A 23752-nucleotide genomic window follows, 5' to 3' on the forward strand; every position below is an offset into this window, starting at 1 on the left:
CTCTTGAGGCTTCAAGAACTGTTACTTGGATTTCATATCCAGGCTAATGAGAGAGTTTCCTGACTTTTATTTATTTCATTTTATTACTAACCTGAGCTTGTACTATGCTACCAATAAAGAGCTTCATTAGCAAATTTAGTATCTTAAGGAAAAGGTGCCTGTGATGGAAGGTATGGATCTCATTCTGCACGTGTACTCCAGAGTGGCAGGTTGGAAATTTGCTGTCCTCCACAACTGCTCATCTGTATCTAGAACAATTTTAAATCACATCGCTACATCTGGTTCTCAGTGCTTGTGCTGATGATGGAAGGGAGCATTGGAACAGGTAATATAAATATAGTGTAATATGAGTGGGAGATTATGGGTATTAAGAAGTTAAATTTAGGGACTTCTCTGGTGGCGCAGTGGTTAAGAAGCCGCCTGCCAATGCAGGGGACATGGGTTCGATCCCTGGTCCGGGAAGGTCCTACATGCTGCAGAGCAACTAAGCCTGTGGGCCGCAACTACTGAAGCCCACGCGCCTAGAGCCCATTCTCTGCAGCAAGAGAAGCCACCGCAGTGAGAAGCCTGCGTACTGCAGCGAAGAGTAGCCCCTGCTCGCCGAAGTTGAATTTATATTTCAAAATGATTGTCTTTTGATCTGGGAATTGGTACTATTTACCAAGTAAACTAACTGGCCCTTCTTTGTGGTTCTCTTGCTCATTCTGGACGTGAATTCTGTCATCTCCCAGACCAGTCCTCCTTAAATAGTACCACATACCAATCTGAAAACGTGCTGAGTTTTACTTCTAGTTAAGTGATTATTTAGGTGTTAGAAGTCAGTAGTTTTAACAATACGTTGTTTGCTAATACATTAATTTAAAATAGGTGACTACATCTATACATCTATACCAATATTTAGGCAGATTAGATGGACCACACATAACATACATGGTATTAGCAGACTTTAGTCAGCTGGCTTAAATTTGCCTCAGGTGGCCTCTTGAGTATTCTTCTTATTGCCTGCAGTTTCTGCTCTTAGCGTAGCACAAGCAGATTTGGAGAACCAGGGCATTTTGTTGGCAGGAGATTCTGGTTGCCAGCCACCCGCCTCACCATTCAGCCAGTGCTTGTCTGTGCTTGCTTTCGCAAGGGAGCTTTTTCCCTAGTCCGTCACATCATGCAGAGTTTTGTTTTACATACCCACCCACAGCCTGGTTCTGTGTTTATCACAGTGCTCTCTTCCTTTTAGATTTCAGGGAAGGGGGAAGTTGAGGGTGGGAGAGGATTAAGAGCTACTTAATCTTTTAAAAATCCAGAGCTTAAAAAAAATCCTTCTCAGATTCTGTTAAAAATTCATAGACGCTAAGGAAAGAGCAGGAGGTGCCAGAGTTGTACAGCTTTTAGGAGACAAACGACCGTGGAATCCATCAGGGTGCAGCATCCTCCTGGGTTTGCAGCAGGTGATTTAACGTAAGATGTGGAAATTCAGTTTCAGGATTGCACCTTAAAACTGGATAGTAGGGAATTTGTGTCAGGTTCAGAATCCATTATTTGTCTCATTTTTGAACAATAGAAAAAAAACCACTTTGGAAAAATCCTGGGTTTTTATTTTACTCTTAACACAGCAGAGTTGTAGAAGTAGGGGAAAAGCCCGTCTTTGTAGTACTAGGAATTGCACAAATTTATTTGATAAGATGTTTTCAGACTGTAGATTGGTTTGCACTTGGGCTGGCTCTCCTGTATCCTGTAGAATAAAGAGTACTGCGCCCGAATGACCATAAATATGTGATTTTTCTTCTATTATTTACCCCAAAGTAAAAACTCTGCTGTGTTGTCTGTGTTATGATTTTGTTAGTGTGTTTACTTCGTTTCCTGCTGTCTTGGCTAGCCGTCAGATAGAGTTTTTCCCTTACTGTAAATTGCTCTAAAACAATTTTATCAATTCAGGATTCAAATGGCAGGCTTTATGAAAGTAGATAAAGAACTTAAACAGAATTACTTGGCAGTTATATCCCTAAAGATTTTTATCTGTGTTTATCGTATGAATTATTTGTATGAAATATTTTTTTTCACTTGTATGTAATATTATCTGAAGGGTCCATCCTTGTCTAAAATGTGCTTAAAAGGTCTTCTTGAATGATAGTTTTATCAGACTTTTAATTGCTTCCTCTTCACCCCAAGGATGGATCGAAACCATCCTCTGCTACGGCCTGCTTTTTTTCTTTCCTCCCTCCCTCCCTCCCACCTTCCCTTCCTCCCTTCCCCTAGACTGTAGTAATTAGTCTGTACAATATCTTTCTAATCTCTGCCCAGTCTCCACGTGCCCCAAATAGAACATCTCCAGCCCTGACCTCTCCCGCCGTTTTCATTTGCCTACAAGGCAGCTTGATATAGTGCTAAGAGGGCTGAATTGGAACCCAGGAAATCTGATTCTTGTACTTTTTTTTTTTTTTTTTTTTTTTGCGGTACGCGGGGCCTCTCACTGTTGTGGCCTCTCCCATTGCGGAGCACAGGCTCCGGACGCGCAGGCTCAGCGGCCATGGCTCATGGGCCCAGCCGCTCCGCGGCATGCGGGATGTTCCCGGAACGGGGCACGAACCCGTGTCCCCTGCATTGGCAGGCGGACTGTCAATCACTGCACCACCAGGGAAGCCCTGATTCTTGTACTTTTTGCATAGCTGTGAGCCTTTGGGCAATCAGACTGCTCTGATCCTTAGTTTCATCATTCTTAAGATAAAAGGATTGCATTTCCTGAGCTTTTAAGTTCCCCACCCCTTCACTTTGCTTCAGCCTTTACTGTTCCTTCAAACTTAGCCTGTCCAAAGTAGAACTCATCCATCTCCTCTCCCAAAAGATAGTTTTTGTCCCTATTCTGTAAACGAGAAACTAAGACCCAGAGATATTGAATAAATTGTACAAATCATACTACCCTTATGTTCAGAACCTAGATATCTTCACGCAAGCCTACAGGTATTACTCTTCCTCTACAAAAAGCATTAAAGTGTAACGATTCAAAAAGATGTTGCATTACTGGTGAGGTCTCTTGAGACTGAATATGAGTGTCATTTGTAAAACCCTCTGTCTTCCTACATAAGGTTATAGCTTGGATTTTCAGGGCTCTGAACTTTGAGTGGGCTTGGCTGTCAGAAGATCGGTTTCTTCAGTCCTGTGTTCACAGATGGGATCATTCCTGATTTGGGTCAGTTGACATTATGGTGTAGGGTCTAATGACAGAAAAAAAGTGCAGTCAGGTTTTACTTTACAATGTGTTATTTGATAAGCTCTGATAATGCCTGGCCATTTGCTTCTACTACTACTGTTAATAGTGATTCTTATCGAGCAAGTTGATTTTCATCACCAGATTAGGAGTTGAAATGATTTCTCTGATTGAAGAGATGAACTGGGGTTTGGAGTTGATTTTTTTCCTTTGGTATTATGCAGATGTGTCTCATTCATCATTAAGATCAAAGTGTTTGGCTGTGTGATCCCAAAGGTCCCATTCAGTTCTGATTCTGTGAATGCAGCACTATTGAAATGTTTCTAGTCGATTCTAGAGAGCTTCCTTAGTTTACCCCTTTACACCATCTAGGTAAAACAGATTATTGTGAGGAATTATGGCAGTGCTAGACATTGGTTGAAGTCAGTAGCAATGAGTTTAAAGTCCTGTTATTTTGCAGTTGACCAATAGGAAGCCTCTTAAAATGGACATTTCTAATACTCTTAATCCAGTAACAAGAGTTTTCTAGAAGGTTATTGCTCTTACTGCTAATTATGCCTTCTCTCATAGACAGGGATTAAAGTCACTACTCTTGATTTGCTTTTTGGCTTGCATTACCCATATACAGGGTAACAAAGCTTTTAGTGTAACACTTTGAATGTTTAAAACACTGTTCTTTTGAGGAGCGAAGCATCTTAAGTTAACGTTTGAGGCGGTAATTGTACTTTCAAGCTGGCAAAACAAAGCACTGCATCAGTTTGGAAGTCGCGATGGTACTGGTGTCTTCTCCCTAGTTATGTCGGCAGGTATTTCGAATTAGGCACCTACATTTTTGGAGAGAAGGGTTTTTAGACTAAACCTGGTATATATACCAGTATGATCCTTCTCTTTTGACCCACCATTGATAAATCCATGTGTAATATTAATATATTTATTCATTCACAAAATACTGTCCTACGAATTAGATATATAGTAGTATTCAAAATAGATGTCTTTGTTCTCATGGCCCTCTTCATCTTGAGAGATGTGAATGCTTTTGACTTGTAGTCATGAAATTAAGGTGGTGTGTTATCTCTAGCCTGTTGCAGAGAGCATCATAGCTCACCCTATACAGATTAGCTCTAGCCTAAATTATACACAAAAGATAACTTTTCAGAGAAATAGATCTAACCTAAAAATTCTCTACATTCCAAAAAAACTTTCAGGCATCAAAAAATTCATGTATCTGAACCAAAATCCTCATTTTTTGTTGCTGTGCCACCTTTGATAGAAATATAAAACTCATTCAGAGCCTTGAAAACATAGAAAAATCCTTAAAATTGTTACAGAGGCGTTTTCTCATGCCAGTTGGACTGTTTTGGTTGAGTAGAAGTGTTTCTACTAGATCACAGCGTCGTCTTTGAAAGGAAAGAGCCACCGCCTGTCGTTTGAACGCTCTTCTATTGTTGGTTACTTGGCACAGCCTTAGGAGACTACAAGAGTAAAACATCAGAGTCCCAAAAAACGAATTATTGAATGGTGAACATGTTAGCCGTAAAAAAAAAAAAGAAGAAGAAGGGTTGGAAGATAAAGTTGAGGAAACCTCCCCAGAAGGCAGAACACAAGATTTAAAAACATTTTTTAATGTGAAAATTAGAGGTACAGCCCCGAAGGTCTGTCTTTCATATACAATAATAGAAGTTCCATTACAAGAAAACAATTAGGGAGGAAATTATGAGGAAATAATACAAGAGGATTTCTCAGAACTGAGACAGGTGTTTCTAGTTTGTGAAAGAATTCACCAGGTGCCCAAACTCATGGATTAAAACAGCCCCACAGTACATCATTGTGAAAAGATGTTCCCTGGGGCTAAAGCTTTCTATGGAGGAAGAGAGGTTACAGATAAGGGATTAGGGATCACAGTGGTTCAGATTCCTTAACACGTGGTGGAAGGAACAGGACAGTGGTGAAATGCTCTCAAAATTCTGAGGTGATATCCATCTCCAACCTGTGATTTGCTACCCACCAAGCCATCAAGGTGGACTATAAACCTAGTGAGGCACGAAGGTCTCAGAAACTTACCTCTCGTTCATATATTTCCTAGTCAGTTAGTGGACATTGTGATTCACCAGAATGAGAGAGTAAACCCTCAGAGAGAAGAAAGAAGCTTGGGAGTTCACTCGAGAGGGACAAAGGGAATGAATCCCCCAGGAGGATGGTGATGAGAAGTCCTAGGAAATGTGCCTTTGAAACAGATTGAAGTGAGTTGTAACACTCCAGATATAATGATCCAAGGGGGAAAAAATGAACTTAGATTGAGAGGAATTTTAATTTTAAGGCTTTGGAGAAGCATTTTTAGATAAGTTAGTGATTCATAGAAAACAAAGCAAATTTCTAAATTTTTAAATTTAAAGGTACTTACTATCTTTAGGGAAAAAATTACACAAAAAAGAAAATTTTAGCATAGTATATAGTTCATGTCTTAGCTGTGAATTGAATATTGATTTAATAATAATGGTAATAATAACTATATTGGGAAGGTATGCTTCATCTTCCATAGCAGGGGGCTACCTGTTTTGTAGTTTCTTTGGAACACAGACCAACCCATATGTTAGCATATTGTCTGAGGCTGTTTTCATGCTACAGTGGCAAAATTGATTAGTTGCAACAGAGACCATGTGGCCTGCAAAGCCTAAAATATTAATTACCTGACCTTTTATAAAAACATTTGCCAACTCCTGTTTTATAGGGAGAAGCTGATAGAATAATGTTTAAAATTGGAAAAAACAATATACTAGCACTATTAGCGTGTTTTTTAGAAATTTTGTTTATTTATTCTGAAGTATAGTTGATGGACATATTTTGTTAGTTTCAGGAGTATGCTTCAAAATCAGGGAGTGTGATACCTTCAGCTTTCTTCTTCTTTCTCAAGATAGCTTTGGATATTTGTGGTCTTCTGTGGTCCCATACAAATTTTAGGATTATTTGTTCTAGTTCTGTGAAAAATGCCATTGGTTTTGATAGGGATTGCATTGAATCTGTAGATTGCTTTGGGTAGTATGGTCATTTTAACAGTATGGTTCTTCCAACCTGTGAGCACAGTATATCTTTCCATTTATTTGTGTTGTTTTCAATTTGTTTCATCAATGTCTTATAGCCTCAGAGTACAGGTCTTTCAGCTTCTTTGTTCAATTTATTCCTAGGTATTTTACTCTTTTTTTTTTTTTTCGGTATGCGGGCCTCTCACTGTTGTGACCTCTCCCATTGCGGAGCACAGGCTTCGGATGCGCAGGCTCAGCGGCCATGGCTCACGGGCCCAGCCCCTCCGCGGCATGTGGGATCTTCCCGGACCGGGGCACGAACCCGTGTCCCCTGCATCGGCAGGCGAACTCTCAACCACTGCGCCACCAGGGAAGCCCTATTTTACTCTTTTTGATGTGATTGTGTTTTCTTAATTTCTCTTTCTGATAGATCATTATTAGTGGATAGGAATGCTATAGATTTCTATTATTAATTTTATATCCTGCAACTTCACTGAATTCATTTACTAGTGCTAATGGGTTTTTGTTGGAATCTGCAGGGTTTTCTATATGTAGTATCATGTCATCTGCAAATAGTGATAGTTTTACTTTCCAGTTTGTTTTTTAAAAGTTCTACTGAAGGTCCAGGCAAGGCTCACGTTGGGCTAGCTTGGGTCATATGTTCTTTTTTTTGTTTTTTAATAAATTTATTTATTTTTGGCCGAGTTGGGGCTTTGTTGCTGTGCTCGGGCTTTCTCTAGTTGTAGCCAGTGAGGGCTACTCTTTGTTGTGGTGTGCGGGCTTCTTATTGCTGTGGCTTCTGTTGTTGCGGAGCACGGGCTCTAGGCGCGCGGACTTCAGTAGTTGTGGCGTGTGGGCTCAGTAGTTGTGACTCGCGGGCTTAATTGCTGCGCGGCATGTGGGATCTTCCCGGACCACGGCTCGAACCAATGTGTCCCCTGCATTGGCAGGTGTACTCTTAACCACTTTGCCATCAGGGAAGCTCCTTTCCAATTTGGATGCCTTTTATTTCTTTTTCTAGTCTGATTGCTATGGCTAGGACTTCCAATACTATATTGAATAAAAGTGGCGAGAGTGGGCATCCTTGTCTTGTTCCTGATCTAAGAGGAAATGCTTTTAGCTTTTCACTGTTGAGTATGATATTAGCTGTGGGTTTGTCATATATGACCTCTATTATGTTGAGGTATGTTCCTTCTGTGCCCACTTTGTTGTGAGGTTTATCATGAGTGGATGTTGAATCTTGTCAAAAGCTTTCTTTGCATCTATTGAGATTATCCTATGATTTTTATCCTTCGTTTTGTTAATGCGGTATATCACTGTTGTTTAGAAATATTTTGGAAAGTAGTAGAAAGAATAGCTACAGATCTACCTCTGGGAAGAGTGAGTCAGGAATGGCGGGGAGTAGAGTCAGGGGAATATTTTTTGCTTTAAGCTTTATATTTTTGAATTCTTAAGCTAAGTACATTTTTACTTTGAAAAGGTATGAATGATGAATGCTGAGAAATTGGACTAAAAGAACAGAATAAACAGGAAAGGAAAAAAGATAGAGGCCACCAATTATGATGAAGAAAGTAGGAGCTCAAAGCCTTTTCTGTAAACATAGCTTTCCCATTTATTCACTCACTCATTCCACAGATAGTCATTTATGAGTCCAAATGTCAGGCACTGAGCCTGCTGCTGCAGGACAGAGTCCCTTCCCCAGAGGGTGCTTAGGCCTTTAGCCGATGGCATGCACAGACAGGGAAAAGATGACATGGTGATATAGCTGCTATGGCTTGGTGCTTCTCACGAGTTGCTTTCAGGGTTTAGGTAAGTCGGGTAAGACATCCCGGAGAACATGACACCAGAGTTGAGTTTCGAAGGATAAGAGACAGGAGTGGAAGGACAGTGGAAGGATTTCCCTGGTGAGGCATAGCTTGAACCTCAAGTATTCAGTACAGTTGGGTGAATGGTGGAAGGTAACATCAGAGCAGCAGACTCGGAATAGAGGCCAGATCGCTTATGCAGGGCTCTGTGCCATGAGGAATTTGTTTTCCTTTTTGAAGACACTGCAGAGATATGATCTGATTTTGTTTATACTTTAGGAAAACATACTCTTGGTCCAATGAGGGTAATGGCATGAGGGTAGAAGGTACTTAGAGTAGAGACACTTAGGAGGCTAGAGCTGGTAAAAAAAAAAAATCCCCCTGCCAAAAAAGTGGTAATAAACTAAAGAGGTGGACTGGGGAGGAACCACGGGATTCAGGAATTAGGAAGGAGTTAAGGGAAAGGGAAGTAGTTAAGGATGACTGAACTCTGGGCTGGGTGGCAGGTCATGGGAATCTAGCCTCTAGTGGGGGACATAGGAGCAGGTGTGTGTGTGTAAAGGCAGCACTGAGTTGTGGGGTTTTTTTGTGACATCTGTGGAATACCTAATTGGAACTGGCCAGGATGTGGATGGACATGCCTACCTGGAGGTCAGAAGGAGGACTTGGATTTGGAAATGTGCAGTGGTCCTGGTGTAGAGTTGAAGTCTGGGAGTTGAGTGGAGAACTCAGGGAGCCCTTGTGGTATTAAGCGTGTTTAGCCCTGGGGGCACTGACATTTAAGGGTTAGGCCTTATAATAGGAGGAGCCTATGGAGGAAGCTGAGCTTTGGAGGCCTGCAGTCAGAGGCAGGGCAGGAGAGAATGGCTTCCAAGAAACCAGTGAGACGAGAATTTTAAAAGGAGGAAATGGTCCATAGTTTAAAGTACTGCAAGGAAGTCAGGCTAAAGCCTTGGATTTGGCAGCTAGGGAGTCATTGCTAAGAACAGCTTTAGGGAAGTAATATGGGAGGAAGTGAAAATGCAGGTGTGGGATTTGTTGGTATAGTTACTGTTCTGAGATAGAGTTGAGCCTGTTTCTTTGTTGAGAGAAGAGCTGTAGAAAGAGAGAGGCTTAGTGACGATTTAAGGAAGTGATTCTTCATGGAACAGATGTTTATGGAGCACCTGTTATGAGCCCAGTGCTGGTCCAGACTCAGGAAGTACAGCACGAACAAAACAAAGCTTACACTCGTGTGTGTGCGTCTCACAGGTAATAAATTTATAGTCAGCTAGACATAATATAATGTCAGGTAGCAACAAGTGCCAGGATTCTTCAGCTAAACTGGGCTGAGAAGATAAGAGAGTGCGGGCGGGGGTGGGGGGAGTAGCGTGGCTGGGGAAGACTTCAGGGGTTGGGTGAAGGCTGAGGGGCAGCCTAAACGAAACGAGGAGAGACTGACTGCAAAGTGATCCAGAGGCTGAGGTGGCTGAGAAGTGGGAGAGGATGGACCCCCAGTACTGATGGAAGGGTAGTTGTCCTCAGGAGAGGGGGCCACCTTCTCTCCTGTCCCTGGCAGGAAGCCCACAGGACAGGCGACACTAGAGGCTGCCAGACAGCTCACGTGCACCGTGCGACAGACCCTGGATTCTGAGCCCTTTACGTTCTGATGCTCTCTGAGGTGTGGGTGTTGTCACCCTTTTTTATAGGTGAGGAAACAAAGTCTGGAAGAGGTTTTACCGGCTCTGGCTCATCGTTCTTAGAGCCTGGATCTCCTCTGCTTTTTGGCACTTCTGACCCTCGCGGTTGCCCTCCCGTGGGCTGCTTCTGGCCTAGCAAAGGACGGAGATAAATCTGTCTAGTTTGTGCAGGTTGGGTGGGGAGGTGGGAAGTGAGAAGTTGAGGGATACCCCGTCCATCGGACCCTCTTTGTGGTCCAGGATGTCTGTCCCGAGTCTCGGTAAGAGGTGGCCCCTAGGAGCTCCTCGCTGCCTTCTTGATTCGCTTTTCTCAGGTGGGTTGTTATTCCTCACGTCCTGTGCCTGCTCCCTTCTCACATCCCCACACCCCCCGCCAGCACTGTGGAATTGCCTCATTTGTGCCTGCTGCCCTAAGGGGGCCATGAATCGATGATAAAAGTACATGGTCATTGTGAAAAATTGGAGGTAGATCTGATTTTTGAAGTAGCTTCCCACTTACTCTCTGTCCCAAAGTGCCTGATAGCGTGGAAGGGATTTGGTGGCCTGTTAACAGCGAAGGTCCCCATCCCTCCTGCCGTCAGCTGTGTCTTCTGCTGTCCCTGTGGATATAAGGACCACGGCAGGGTCTGCTGTGTGTGCACTTGTCCGTGTTTCCGTAAACACACACTCTTGTAATGAAATAGACCCCAGGTGGCAGAATTCTCCAGATAGAGTAAATTTAAATAATTTCCGTAAATGAATGGTAAAATGGTGTGTACCTGATGTTTTATTATTTTTTAAGTGTCCATAACACAGCACTGAGGAACTTGGAAATGGCGCAGGCACTGGGGCAGAATTTTTGAACTGGAAAGAGAAAAAGTAATAAATTTCAAAATATTATTATTGAAACCTGGCACCCATTTTTCTTAATTGAAGCATCGTGAGGTAGGTGAGTGTAAGAAGGAATGGGAATTTTTATATTGTTTGCTTTTTATATTATTAGCAGCTAACCTTCTTGTGAAGGTAATTAAATGCTACTTTCATACATAAGCATTGAAAGGCAGTGAGGAGTCCTCCCAGTTTTCATGTAATTCAGAAATTACACACTTTTCTTTTTTTTACATACACTTTTTCCTCTTAACAAATTTCCTGGTTTGTCCACACAGTTAGGAGTTTCAGAATATATTTGTATTATGCTTCTAATTAAGTTGTGGGACTCTGAAATTACTGTTTTAATTTTTACTTTATCGAGCCCAAAAGATCTCTCTAATCACAACTTTTGGGTGATGGCAGCACAGTAGCAGAGGCTCCATGTCCAGTGGTGTGCAGAAGTACCTGCTTTAGGGTATATCTGGTCCTCCATTCCTGCTACATAACATTTAGCTTCACGAAAAGACTAGGTGGTTTTGTATTTTTCAAACGTGTGTCATCAAAGAGGTAAAAAAAAAAAAAAAAAAAAAAGTAGAGGTAACTGAAGAAAGAGTGCATTGTAAACTACTAGGTGCTATTTGGAAAAATAAAAGTCAACAAAATGTTTATTGAACACCTATTGATTTTTTAAAAAATATTTAATTTAATTTATTTATTTGGTTGCGCTGGGTCTTTGTTGCGGCAGGTGGGCCCCTTAGTTGTGGCTTGCCTGCTCCTTAGTTACACACGTGCATTCATTAGTTGTGGCTGGCAGGCTCATTAGTTGCGGCTCTCAGGCTCCTTAGTTTGCAGCATGCACGTGGCATCTAGTTCCCTGACCAGGGGTTGAACCCAGGCCTTCTGCATTGGGAGCTCAGAGTCTTAGCCACTGCGCCACCAGGGAAGACCCTATTGATGTTGTTTGTATCTGTTACCTTGTGGAGTGGCTGTGAGCTGGTGTGTAGCTGTCCATCCAGGTGCTAGAGATGGTTTCACAGTAACAATGTGAGGTTGGCCAAAGACTGCTTCCAGTGAACTAGAGCAGTTATTCTTACAGCATCATCACTGGGATGCACTTGGATTTCACACACACTGTCTCTCTCAGAGAATGGGGTGGGGGTTATCTGTGCAGCGTGAATATCCCTGAGGGTGCAGGTGGCAGTATCTTGCATGTGAACAGATGGTGGAGGGGCAGTAAGATTTGGTTTAGAATCTTTCACCCAGCTCTTTTCCTCCAACCCTCGTCTCTGCTGAGTAACCACATTCAAGCCACACTTGCGTCAGCCTCTTCCCAGTCTTTCCAGCTTGTGCTCATGTGCCGTCTCTGATCTTCCCAGGCCCTGTGATGACACGGGCCCAGGGAATGGCGGGCCCGTGTGACCTCCATGGCCCTCTGCAGTGCCCGAGCTCTGCCGTGACAGGCGTTTTCACGTTGTGCCCTACCTCACCGCTGAGCTTCCTCTCAGCTTTATTTCCTGCTGGCTTATTTCCTTGGGATGGATCCCTGAAAGCGGAACTGGCAGATCAATGGACTGTGGCAGTTCATAGATCTAGTGGCACGTTGCCTGAGTGCTTTCAGAAAGCCTGAAACAATGAAAGGTGCCATCGCAAGGACCAGGGTCCACAGTGTTCCCCCACGTTCCTGGCAGTGTCGGGGCCCTGTCTTATTTGCATGCTAGTTTGTGGTACTTGATCAGAAATTGTGTTTTTTGGTGTCTCTATTGCATTATACTTGATTTCTTTTATAAATTAAAAAGTAATTTTTATTGGCACTGGACTTTTTCTGTGTTTTGTAAATGATTGATTTCATTTTGTCGGGTAGAATTTTATTTGAGTGTATGTGTCTGGTTATTTATAATATCCCTTTTTATTCGCCAGAATTTATTTTCCAAACTTCTTTCTTCGTTTCAGAGTTTGTGGCAGTTTGTGATAGTTGAGAGTGTTGGTTTTCTGGGGTCTGATAATTTGACATTGAGAGATAAAGAAGATAAACTTGTACTAACATAGTTTACCTAGTGCCGACTCCACTGTAATGGAGTTTAGGTGGTAAAATTCTTTGAACTGCCCTGATTCAGAGCCCTCCCCTTGCCATTTCTCAGGAATCTCTGGTTTTCTTGGGGTAATTGCTCGATCACATGCTAGTCCTCACACTGATCCTTAGAAGCACTGTTTGCTGACTTTCCCTTTTCTTGATTTGGCCAGTCCTTCTCTGCCCTCCTCTCCTTCCCCCTTGGTCTAGGCCCCGCCTGCGCCCACTTTGCAGCTTGTTACCTCCTTGGATGCTATGCTCTTTGCAAGCAGCAATATCCTGGTAGCATTTTATGGTCCTTTTAATAGAAAATGCTTCTGACTCTTGGAGGAAAAAAACCCCTAAAGTTACCAGACTTTAAACTGGTAAACTGTAATTGTGGCCCCAGGGATGATGGAAATCCTTCATTTTTCTCAGTTGCGTCATACACACCATGAGCCCACTTAGAAGGTGGGACTGTCTCCCTTTAAAGTTCTCCTTGATGCCTGCACATCACATTCATTTGGATATGAGAAATAATTATAACATAAGGATAATTGTGTGCCTCTGGGATGTTTTCCTAGCTCTCTGGGATGTCCAGGAAGTCAAAGTAAACAATAAATAGGAGGTGGTGTCTACATCCAGACTAGAACCAGAAGCCGGGATACTATGATCCTTCCATTGTTTGTCTGTGGGGAAGGTGAGAGTGAGTGATTCAGGCAGCCCCAAGTTCTGGGTTTCCTAAAATAGCGTTCTTTCTGTTCCCTGGGATGCCCTTAGTGCACTTCAGTGACCTCTCAAGCCACTTGCTGGGCTCTTGTTGCTATGGTGCTGAAAAGTCATTTATGAGAAAAAGTTCAGGTGTCATCATGGGCATTACAGTTGGAGTGGGGATGGGGCTTAAGTACTGGGTACAGTAAAATCACTTAAAAAGATCATATGAGGGCTTCCCTGGTAGTGCAGTGGTTGAGAATCCGCCTGCCAGTGCAGGGGACACGGGTTCGAGCCCTGGTCCAGGAAGATCCCACATGCTGCGGAGCAGCTAACCCTGTGCACCACAGCTACTGAGCATGCACTCTGGAGCCCACGAGCCACAACTACTGAGCCTGCGTGCCTAGAGCCCATTCTCCGCAACAAGAGAAGCCACTGCAATGAGAAGCACGCGCACCTCAACAAAGAGTATCCCCCCACTTGCTGCAACTAAAGAAAGCCCATGCGCAGCAACGAAGACCCAGCACAGCCAAAAATAAAAGAAGTAAATTTATTTTTTTAAAAAAAGATCATGTGAAATATTGGAATGGAACTTATTTTGTCAATTTAAAGTGCACATGGTTTAAAACATCAAGTAATGTAGGAGAGCTTATGATGAAATGCAAGGGTGCCCTGTCCTGTCTCACACCAGCTCCTCTCTCCTTCAAGACAACGACTTTTAACTCTTTTAGCTCTATTTTATTGTGTATATTTCTTTTTATTTATTTATTTATTTTTGGCTGCGTTGGGTCTTCATTGCTGCACGCGGGCTTTCTCTAGTTGCTGCGAGCGGGGGCTTCTGCGGGGGCTTCTCACTGCGGTGGCTTCTCTTGTTGCGGAGCACCGGCTCTAGGCATGCGGGCTTCAGTAGTTGTAGCACATGGGCTCAGCAGTTGTGGCTCGCGGGCTCTAGAGCGCGGGCTCAGTAGTTGTGGCGCACGGGCTTAGTTGCTCTGCTGCATGTGGGATCTTCCCCAACCAGGGCTCAAACCCGTGTCCCCTGCATTGCCAGGCAGATTTTTAACCACTGCACCATGAGGGAGGCCCATATTGTGTATATTTCTATTTCTTGATTTCCAATTGTAGATACTACTTACTGATTTTCTTCCAAAAGAAATGAGGTCTTTGCTTAGTTCTACCCCCTCTCCACCCCCCTCAATATAGTCATGTCATTATTTTTGGCTCCTCTTTTAATTTCCTTCTTAATTTAATATGCCAGCATCTTTTATAACTTATTTTATCTACAAAGACAGTATCTTTTTGACTCCACTCCATCTGGAGCAAAAAACTAGGGTTCAGGATGGGAGAAGGTAGGTTTTGGCCTATATTTAGGCCTCTGGGGGGTGCTGGGCTAGAAGACCACTAATTGTAAGTGTTCTGGAGAAGTAATCCTCTATTCTGTGTTTTCCTCACGTGTCGCAGCTTAATCTTGAGATAATCTAAAATGTTTCATTTTGGATTTTAGCATAATCTTTGCCTTTTTTATGTTTTACAGAAATAAAATAATTGCCTTTAATAGATGATAATGAAAATACAGAAGAAAGAGAAGCAGGTAAGTGGTCACATATCTTCTAAGGGAATGCATCCAGCATACACTGGTGCTTTTTTACAAGAGGAGATGCTGGCAGTTTGGGCTTATCTCCTAGCCTCTGCTGCCTGTTTCCCATTCTCCACGTGGTAACTGAGAGCTCTGTTCTGAATGACTTAATATATAGATTTTTACTATGCACAGGTCAGCTCTATATAGGAATAAATGTAATGAAGATTGTAGATCAGAATATTATTCAGAATTAGCTATGCGAAAGAGAAATAGCTTACCAAGTTTTTATAAAGGGAGAAGTGATCGCTTCTTTATAGTTTACATATTTATTATTTTCGATGTTTGGTTAAACTAAAAGCATTCACTTACAGAATTCTTATTTATCATGATGTGCTGAAGTTTTCTCCTGCAGAAAATAGTGAACTAATTGGAAGTTTGTCCCTGCAGAAAATAGTGAACATTAACTGTTTGGCATTTGGTTTCCTGGAGGGGAGTTGATAAAAACATTTGGCCCTTGTGACGCATCTTACTAAAATCTTTTTCCTTAGTTGGTATTTATGTGTTCCAGGTGATTACGTTTTCAGAGGATCCCAGAGAACTAAACCAGTGGGGCTCAGGGAGGTGAGATGAGGGGACCTGCCTCTGTCTCTTAGAAACAGGCTGTCTCTGATGGGCTGGTTTTCCTTTTACAGAATTGAATGACCACCTGGTAACTGGGGAGATCTGAATCCCTGCCCTTCAGCTGGGACCCTATGCAGAGAGGTTGGGTGGGACCAGCCACTTTCCTCTCTGCTTGTAGAGCACTGAGTAGTCGGATACAGGGTGACCTAGGGATATGGTTACAAGGACTACCCTCTGTTCTGTTCCCAGTGGATAGGTCCTTGTGAAACCAAAACAAAATGGCCTGTTTGGGGAAAGAATTGAGTCACCTGCTGCTAATTTTAATAAGAAGAGCAGTGCCTAAACACTATCTACACGCTGGTTTCCTCCTGTCCTGGCTCTGTAGAGTCAAAAGTTAGTACACAAACACTGTAGAGAGTGCAGTTCCATCTGCCAGGATTTTACCCTATGGATTTACTCAGATGGGTGTGTAGGTTTCATTGCGACTTTGTTTATTATAGCGAAAATGGAAACGAACTTAAATGCCCGTGAAAAAGGAGACTACAGGCGTGCCTCATTTTACTGTGCAGGTATTACATTTTTTACAAATTGAAGGCTTGTGGCAGCTCTGCCTTGAGTAGGGCTATCAGCACCATTTTTCCAACAGCATTTGCTCACTTCGTGTCTCGGTGTCACATTTTGGTAATTCTCTCAGTATTTTGGAACTTTTCATTATTATTATATTTGCTGTGGTGATCTGTGATCCGTGATCTTTGGTGTTACTATTGTAATTGTTTTGGGGTGAACTTCACTGATAAATGTCTGTGACTGCTCCACCAACTGACTGGCTGTTCCTCCATCTTTCACCTCCTCCTCCGGTTTCTGAGCCCAGGAAACAACCATTCCTTGAGACACAACAATATGGAAGTTAGGCCACTTAATAACCCTACAGTGGCCTCTAGGTGTTCAAGTGAAAGGACCAGTTGCTCGGCTCTCACTTTTGATCAAAAGCTAAAGGTGATTAAGTTTAGTGAAAAAGGCACATGGAAAGCAGAGAGAGGCTGCAAGCGAGGCCTCTTGTGCTAAACAGTTTAGCCAAGTTGCGGATGCAAAGGAAGAATCCTTGAAGGAAATTAAAAGTGCCGTTCCAGTGAACACGCAAATAAGAAAGCACCACAGCCTTATTGCTGACATGGAGATAGTTTGAGTGGTCTGGATAGAAGATCAGACAAATCACACCATTCTCTTAAGTCAAAGCCTAATCCAGAGCAAGGCCCTAACTCTCTTCAATTCTATGAAGGCTCAGAGAGGTGAGGAAAGTGTAGAAGAAAAGTTTAAAGCTAACAGAGGTTGGTTCATGAGGTTTAAGGAGAGGAGCTGTCTCCATAACCTAAAAGTACAGGGTGAAGCAGCAAGTGCTGATGTAGAAGCTGCAGCAAGTTATCCAGAAGATCTAGCTGAGATAATTAATGAAGGTGGCCACACTAAACAACAGATTTTCAGTTTAGACAGAACAGCCTCCTATTGGAAGAAGATGCCATTTAGGACCTTGATAGCTAGAGAGGGCAAGTCAGTGCCTGTCTTCAAAGTTTCAAAAGACAGGCTGACTCTCTTGTTAGGGGATAATGCAGCTGTTGACTTTTAGGTTGAAGCCAGTGCTCATGTACCATCCTGAAACTACTAGGGCCCATGAGAATTATGCTAAATCTACTCTGCCTATACTCTCTAAATGGAAATTACAAAGCCTGGATGATAGCATATGTGTTTACAACATGGCTTACTGTATGTGTAAGTCCACTGTTGAGGCCTACTGCTCAGAAAAAAAGATTTTCTTTCAAAACATTACGGCTCATTGACAATGCACATGGTCACCCAAGAGCTTTGATGGAGTTGTACAGCGAGATGAATGATGTTTTCATGCCTGCTCACACAGCATCCATCTGCAGCCCATGGATCAAGGAGGAATTTTGACTTTCAAATCTTATTATTTAGGACATACATTTTGTAAGGTTGTAGCTGCCATAGATGGTGATTTCTCTGATGGATCTGGGCAAAGTAAGTTGAAAACCTTCTGGAAAGGATTCACCATACTAGATGCCATGAAGAACATTTGTGATTCATGGGAAGAGGTCAAAATGTCAACATTAACAGGAGTTTGGGAGAAGTTGATTCCGACCCTTATGGGTGACTTTGAGGGGTTCAAGACTTCAGTGGAGGAAATAACTTCAGATGTGGTGGAGAAGACAAGAGAACCAGAATTAGTAGTGGAGCCTGAAGATGGGACTGAATTGCTGCCATCTCATGATAAAACTTGAACAGTTGCTTCTTATGGATGTGCATAGAAGGTGGTTCCTTGAGATGGAGTCTACTCCTGGTAAAGATGCTGTGAAGATTGTTGAAATGACAACAAAGGATTTATAATATTACATAAACTTAGTTGATAAAGCAGCAGCAGGGTTTGAGAGGATTGATTCCAATTTTGAAAGAAGTTCTACTGTGGGTAGAATGCTGTCAAACAGCACTGCATGCTACAGAAAACTGTGCAAGGAAGAGTCAGTTGATGTGGTAAACTTCATTGTTGTCATATTTTAAGAAATTGCCACAGACACCCCAGCTTCAGCAACCACCACCCTGATCAGTCAGCAGCTGTCAACACCAAGGCAGGACCCTCCACCAGCAAAAGGACTATGACTTGCTGAAGGTTCAGATGATGGTTAGCATTTTTTTTAGCAACAAAGTATTTTTATTTTAATTTTTTAAAATAGAAAACATAAAGGAACTTTAATATCCAGTCAGGGCAAAGAATACTGGATTTAATGACCCATTAATTGTGAACCACTTTAGGTTCTTCACAGTAACAGATGTATTTTAAAGTAAAATTAGAATGCATATTGCAGAGAATGAATCCATTTAAAAAACTTTATAATTTCCTTACCTGATACTAATACCAGTATGATTTTTAGACTGTAAATTTTTTAAATGATTTAACACTGAGAATAAGATTTAAAGCAAAGTTAGCAATGTTCCTGAATTACAGATTTGTTCAGTAGTAAGCCTTTGAGTAATAGTACTTTCTTCTCAAAAAGTAGTCAGTGTACATTTTAGAATTGTGCAGTAAGAAAATATTGGCTAATAAAAAGTGGTATTACTTGAGATAGTCAAAATGAAAGAAAAACTATACTTTTGCTTGGATTATTTATGCCTAAATAATTTACCCTGCAGTCCACAGATGTATAGGGCATAAAATATTTTGGAATAAGAGAAAAGCGAGGGTCCTAAAATAGGAACATAAACCAGAAGAATCTAAAAACAGCATCCTGTTATTTTTTGAGTATTTAAGCTGCTTTTGGTTGCATGCCCTGATCTGTAGAAGGTTAATTAACAAGGAAATAAAATTTCCAAGTGTTTAAAAAATTTGCTCATCTTCTATAAAGCAAGTTTTAATGTGTCAACACTTAAAAAATACACAGTGACTTGATGAAACATCAGTACAACTGCATAGAATTGAGCTCCAGAGAATTATACATTTATGAGCTGTCTTTCCTGGGCTCTGGTTTACAGGAGTATTGGCTTAGAGACCAGCTTAGAGCCATCTGCTCCTACCTGGAGGATACAGGCCAGGAAACTCTTAGGATTATATGGGCCTTTTCTGTTCCTAAATAAAACACCAGGAGCTCTCTGGTCTTAAAAACAACCGAGCATCCAAATATGTACACTGGGGACCCTTCCCCTTTGTGAGTCAAAGAAGAGGAGAGTTTGTGACTTTTGCTGAAAACAAAACAAAACAAAATCTCCCACAATTCTTCTAAGAGACTGAAATGTACTAGAAATTTCAAAACTAGAACAATGCCATCAAAGATTAAACCTCTGAATGCCACCCCAAAATAATAAAATTGGGACCTCCAGGAAAACAGGTACCAAAAGAATCAAAGTAATGAATGCACTGAGGATTCCCCTCTTTGCAGGCTGTTTAAGGAGGTAGGGTTTCATGGGTTTTTGTTTGTTTATCTTTTGGCCTCTGAACATTTAAAAAATGCTTTGCCCGTCTCGTCATTTAGGCTAATTTTGGAGTTCACAAGAAACCCTAATACTGACATAAGGATATTCTACAGTTTCACAGCTATCATTTGTACATATTAAAATCAAGTTGATTTACTCTTTTTGAGTAAGTATAACTAGAATATGGCAAATTAATATATTTCTTTACATACAACTTTGTGTCTCAAAGTTCTTGAAAAACAAGAGCAGATAACTTTGTATTCAAAGACTACCAAAGTGTGCATTGATATTTATATGCAAACAAAACCTTATGACTCCCCTGTCAATTCTGCATGATGCCTTTAAGGAGGAAATTACATACAAAGTTGCTAACTGTGCAAAATGTTAAATTGCTAAAACATTTTACATAATGAAATGATACATGTAAATGTAGAAGTTGACACATGAAATTAACATGGGTTCATAAGAACTTATCACATTTCAGAGATTTTCTTTAGTAACAAGTTTTTATTTTTATATTTCCTGTACACAGCAAAGTTTATCACAGAAGGTAACCCTTTTAAACAAATTCAACAGGGAGTTCTTGAGGCACCTTCTCATATAAAACACAAGATGAATGCAATTATCAATCCATCTGAGAAAAGTTTTCAATCTAAAGATCATTTTTTTCCATTTAAGTATATTTTATAGAACTTTGATAAGGCAAGACAAATTGTGAAAAAATGTAGATACAAAAATGATGTAAACTAATATCTTATATTAAAAAACCCCAAAGGGAAAACTGGAGATGGGGCAGCTCAAACAATGCCTATTTCAGAAAAACCTAAAATAGAATTGTGCATAAGCTGAAGATTACAAAGAACTTCTGGACTCGGCACAGTTTGGGTTTTCCTTTTTTCTTTTTTTTTTAGTCTTTATATTACAGGTTTTAAATCATATCGGGAATGCAAACTAGAACTGCCCACTACTTCAGTGGAAAAAGTTCAACATTGTGCAGTTTTCTGTCTCTATTTTTAAAAAGTGGCAGCAATCCCTGCATTTGTATATGAAACAAGGATTTGAGAAACTTTATCAAAAAAGGTAATGAAGGCAAAAATTGGCAGACATCCAGCATATTGTTTCTTTTTAAAACAATGTGGATGGTAATTTCATGATTAAAAAATGAATCTTTTAAATAAATACATTGTATCTGACATTTGCACTGACTGATTTGATAAATCTTTAAGTAAACAAGGGCTTTACTACACTCCCTGTAGCCTTAAGCCACTGGCTTTAGGTTCTGGAGTCCTTTTTCACTGGGTTTCATACACTGCGACTCTGCAGACTGATTAGGCATCATGCTGCCATTCTGTCCTGGAGGCGGCTGCACTCCATAATTTGGTCCCATCCGTGGTGCAGAAGACTGTTTAAATCCCTGCTGGTTCCATAGCTGGCCATACATTCCATATGCAGGTACTTGCCAACCATTAGGCATATACTGGCCAATTTGTTGTGTGTTCCCATACCACTGGCCCCAGTGGCCGTAAGCTTGTGGATATCCAATTTGATTCTGCTGTTGCATGGGATTTATCATATCAAGAGTTTCTTTGCCCCAGTAGCATTTCACAACATGGCCTTCAATGGTAGTTCCATTAACAGAAACAACTGCATGTGCTGCACTTTCATGGGAATTGAACCGAACAAAAGAATATCCTTTATATGGAAAGACTCGAAGTTCCATTATTTGTCCAAATGGCGAAAAAGTCTGACGCATTAGTTGTTCTGTTAGCCCAGAAGTGACATCTCCATCATATACAGTACAGTTGCTTGGACTAGACTGATTTACGACCTCATCATATGATAGCTGTTTGGTGTTTGACTCATATGTACTCTTTGGAACTGGAGGCTTTCGGGTTGCCCAGTTAGTTCTGATTTGTCTTCCACCAAGCCACTGGCCACCCATCTGTTGAATGGAGTTTTCAGCATCCCATCTGTTGAAAAAGGAGACAAAGCCATATCCCTTAGACTTTCCTGTTGCCATGTCTTTTACCACTTGGGCATCTGATATTCTTCCAAATGGTGCAAAAGCAGCTTTTGTATCTTCAGTTGTAATTTCTGGACTGAGATCACCAACAAAGACATGGAAATGACCTTGTGAACGCTGTGTGCTAACAACGGTACTACTGCTTGTATCCTCCTTTTGACTGCTGTGGGTTGTTGCCCACTTCACTTTGACTTCCTTACCCATTATCTTCCACCCATTCATAGCAGCTAGTGCTACAGCTGCATGACGACGCTCATAAAACTCTGCAAAACAATATGGATCATTTCCAGCTGTATCCATAATCATTCTGGAGAATTAAAGCTTCTGTCACATCTCAGGAAAGCTTACCGACATATAGAGTCTTAGGCATTTAGTCCTCCATGGCTGCTGCTGTCGCGGTGGCGCCTCCGGGTCCAGCTCTCTACCCTTTACTACCTCACAAATCTTTTGAGCGGCCATGGCTGCAAAATGGCGGAGTTTCTCGGCCAACTAGAGGTTACTGCGTCCGCTTCTTCAGCAGCAATTACACTAAACCGCCCACCCCAGCGCGAACAACAAAGCCTCAGGTCAAGATGGCGGTGAGCCGGGCACCTTAGAGCAGCCCGGGAAGTGACCCGGACCGCGCAGGCGCAGAAGAATCTTGCACTTTGGACCTCCTGTAATTTAATTTTTTTAAATCGGAGTACAGTGTCAAGCAATAAGATATTTTTAAATTAAGGTATGTAGATTTTTTTTTTTAGACATAGTGCTAGTGCACACTTAATAGACTACAGTATAGTATAAACATAACTTTTGTATGTACCTGTAAACCAAAAAATTTGTGTGACTCACTTTACTACAGTATTTGCTTTATTGTGGTGGTCTGGAACTGAACCTGCAATATCTGTGAGGTAGGCCTGTATGTACATCATAGCACATCTACCTAGTGGAATATTTTGCTGCTGTTAAAAATAACACATTACTGAAGAGAATCCCAAGCCCTCGAAACTACTGTCATTTATGATACATGGGCAGATTTTTATTTCTTAAAACAATCTGCAAATTTAATTTTTTAAACATTATTTAAGGTAAGCTTTCATTTCAATAAAAACATTCTTTACCAAAATTATCCCAACATGAATTTAGGTTCTTTTCTTTTCAAAGTTCATATTGAGACCTTTGGTATGTCAGCCAGTTATTACGTAACGTCAGTGAGATGGTTTTCATTTACACCTCATAGTATATGTTGATGAGCAGGGCAGAGTTTTTATTTAAAAGTTAATATTAGATAGGTGGAGGGGCAAGTTAATGAAGTGGAGGAGTTGATCCTGCTTCTCTTATAGGTACTGGTGACGGGCCATACCGACGACTGAACTGCAAGACGTTGCTGAGCATGCTAAAGCAATCCACGGGCTCTAAAACCTATCTTGTGACATAGCTTAACATATTTTTGTTTTTCTTGTTCTAATTCATTTTGTGCTCTGAAACATATACTTGAGAGGCCAGAGCAAAGTGATCAGGATGATAAAAGAATGTTGACTCATTCAACATGAGGTATGATAGATGAAACTAAGATTACGTAGCCTGAAGAAGGGAATATTTAAAAGTGTCTCTTGGAAAAGAGGTTGACTGTGTCTGTTGCTGGACCTGTAGGTGAGAATGGAGAGTTATAGGGGGACAGGCTTTAGCTCCATCTGAAGAAGACCGTCCTGAGAAGTTGAGCTGCCCAGCTGTGGCCTGCACCTTGTGGGCACTAAGCTCCCCACTCCTGGGAGAGACTGGAAAGCTGTTTGCTTGTGTGTCAGAGGCCAGGAAGTGGGCATTTGGCCCAGATGACCTTAGTGGTACATCCTGACTAGAATCCTAGGGTTTACCAGGGCATTTATGTATGGTATTTATCTGTGGTATCAACATAAATAGTAGTCTAAGTAGATACAATTTTTAATTAAAATATTACATAATAGTTATATATTACATAGTGATTCTTTCAGCTCATGTTACTGATATTACTCGATATATCACTAGGTGAAACAAACACGAAACAGTTTTTTAAAAATAGAAATAAGCGGCTGAGTTTTAAATTCTATGAATAAAGTGGCTTTGAGTCCGTCTACATGCAGAAAACACAACCACTTTTTTTTTTTTTTTTTTTTTTTTTTTTTTTTTGTGCGCCGTCCCCTCTTTTTTTCCCCCCCCTTTTTGTGGGCACCCCCCCCCCACCCGGCCCCCCCGGCCGGCGCCTCCGGGCCCACCGCCCCCCCC

At 41.5% G+C, this 23752-nt stretch overlaps 1 protein-coding gene and 1 pseudogene across 1 annotated transcript in view; one reads left to right on the top strand and one right to left on the bottom strand.

Moving 5' to 3' along the window:
• Positions 1-23752, top strand: part of CHD6 (chromodomain helicase DNA binding protein 6) — a 172467-nt gene that overhangs the window by 10263 nt on the left and 138452 nt on the right. Inside the window, exon 3 of the mRNA XM_027078281.1 lies at positions 14845-14901. Coding sequence (XP_026934082.1) covers positions 14869-14901 — 33 coding nt within the window. The 5' untranslated portion in view covers positions 14845-14868. The remainder of the gene's footprint in view (positions 1-14844; positions 14902-23752) is intronic.
• On the bottom strand, positions 20221-22002 carry LOC113605183 (nucleolysin TIA-1 pseudogene; annotated as a pseudogene).

Source organism: Aethalodelphis obliquidens, unplaced genomic scaffold (assembly GCF_003676395.1).
Source record: "Aethalodelphis obliquidens isolate GAN/ISIS:26980383/991018 unplaced genomic scaffold, ASM367639v1 scaffold42, whole genome shotgun sequence".
Classification (NCBI taxonomy): Eukaryota; Metazoa; Chordata; class Mammalia; order Artiodactyla; family Delphinidae; genus Aethalodelphis; species Aethalodelphis obliquidens.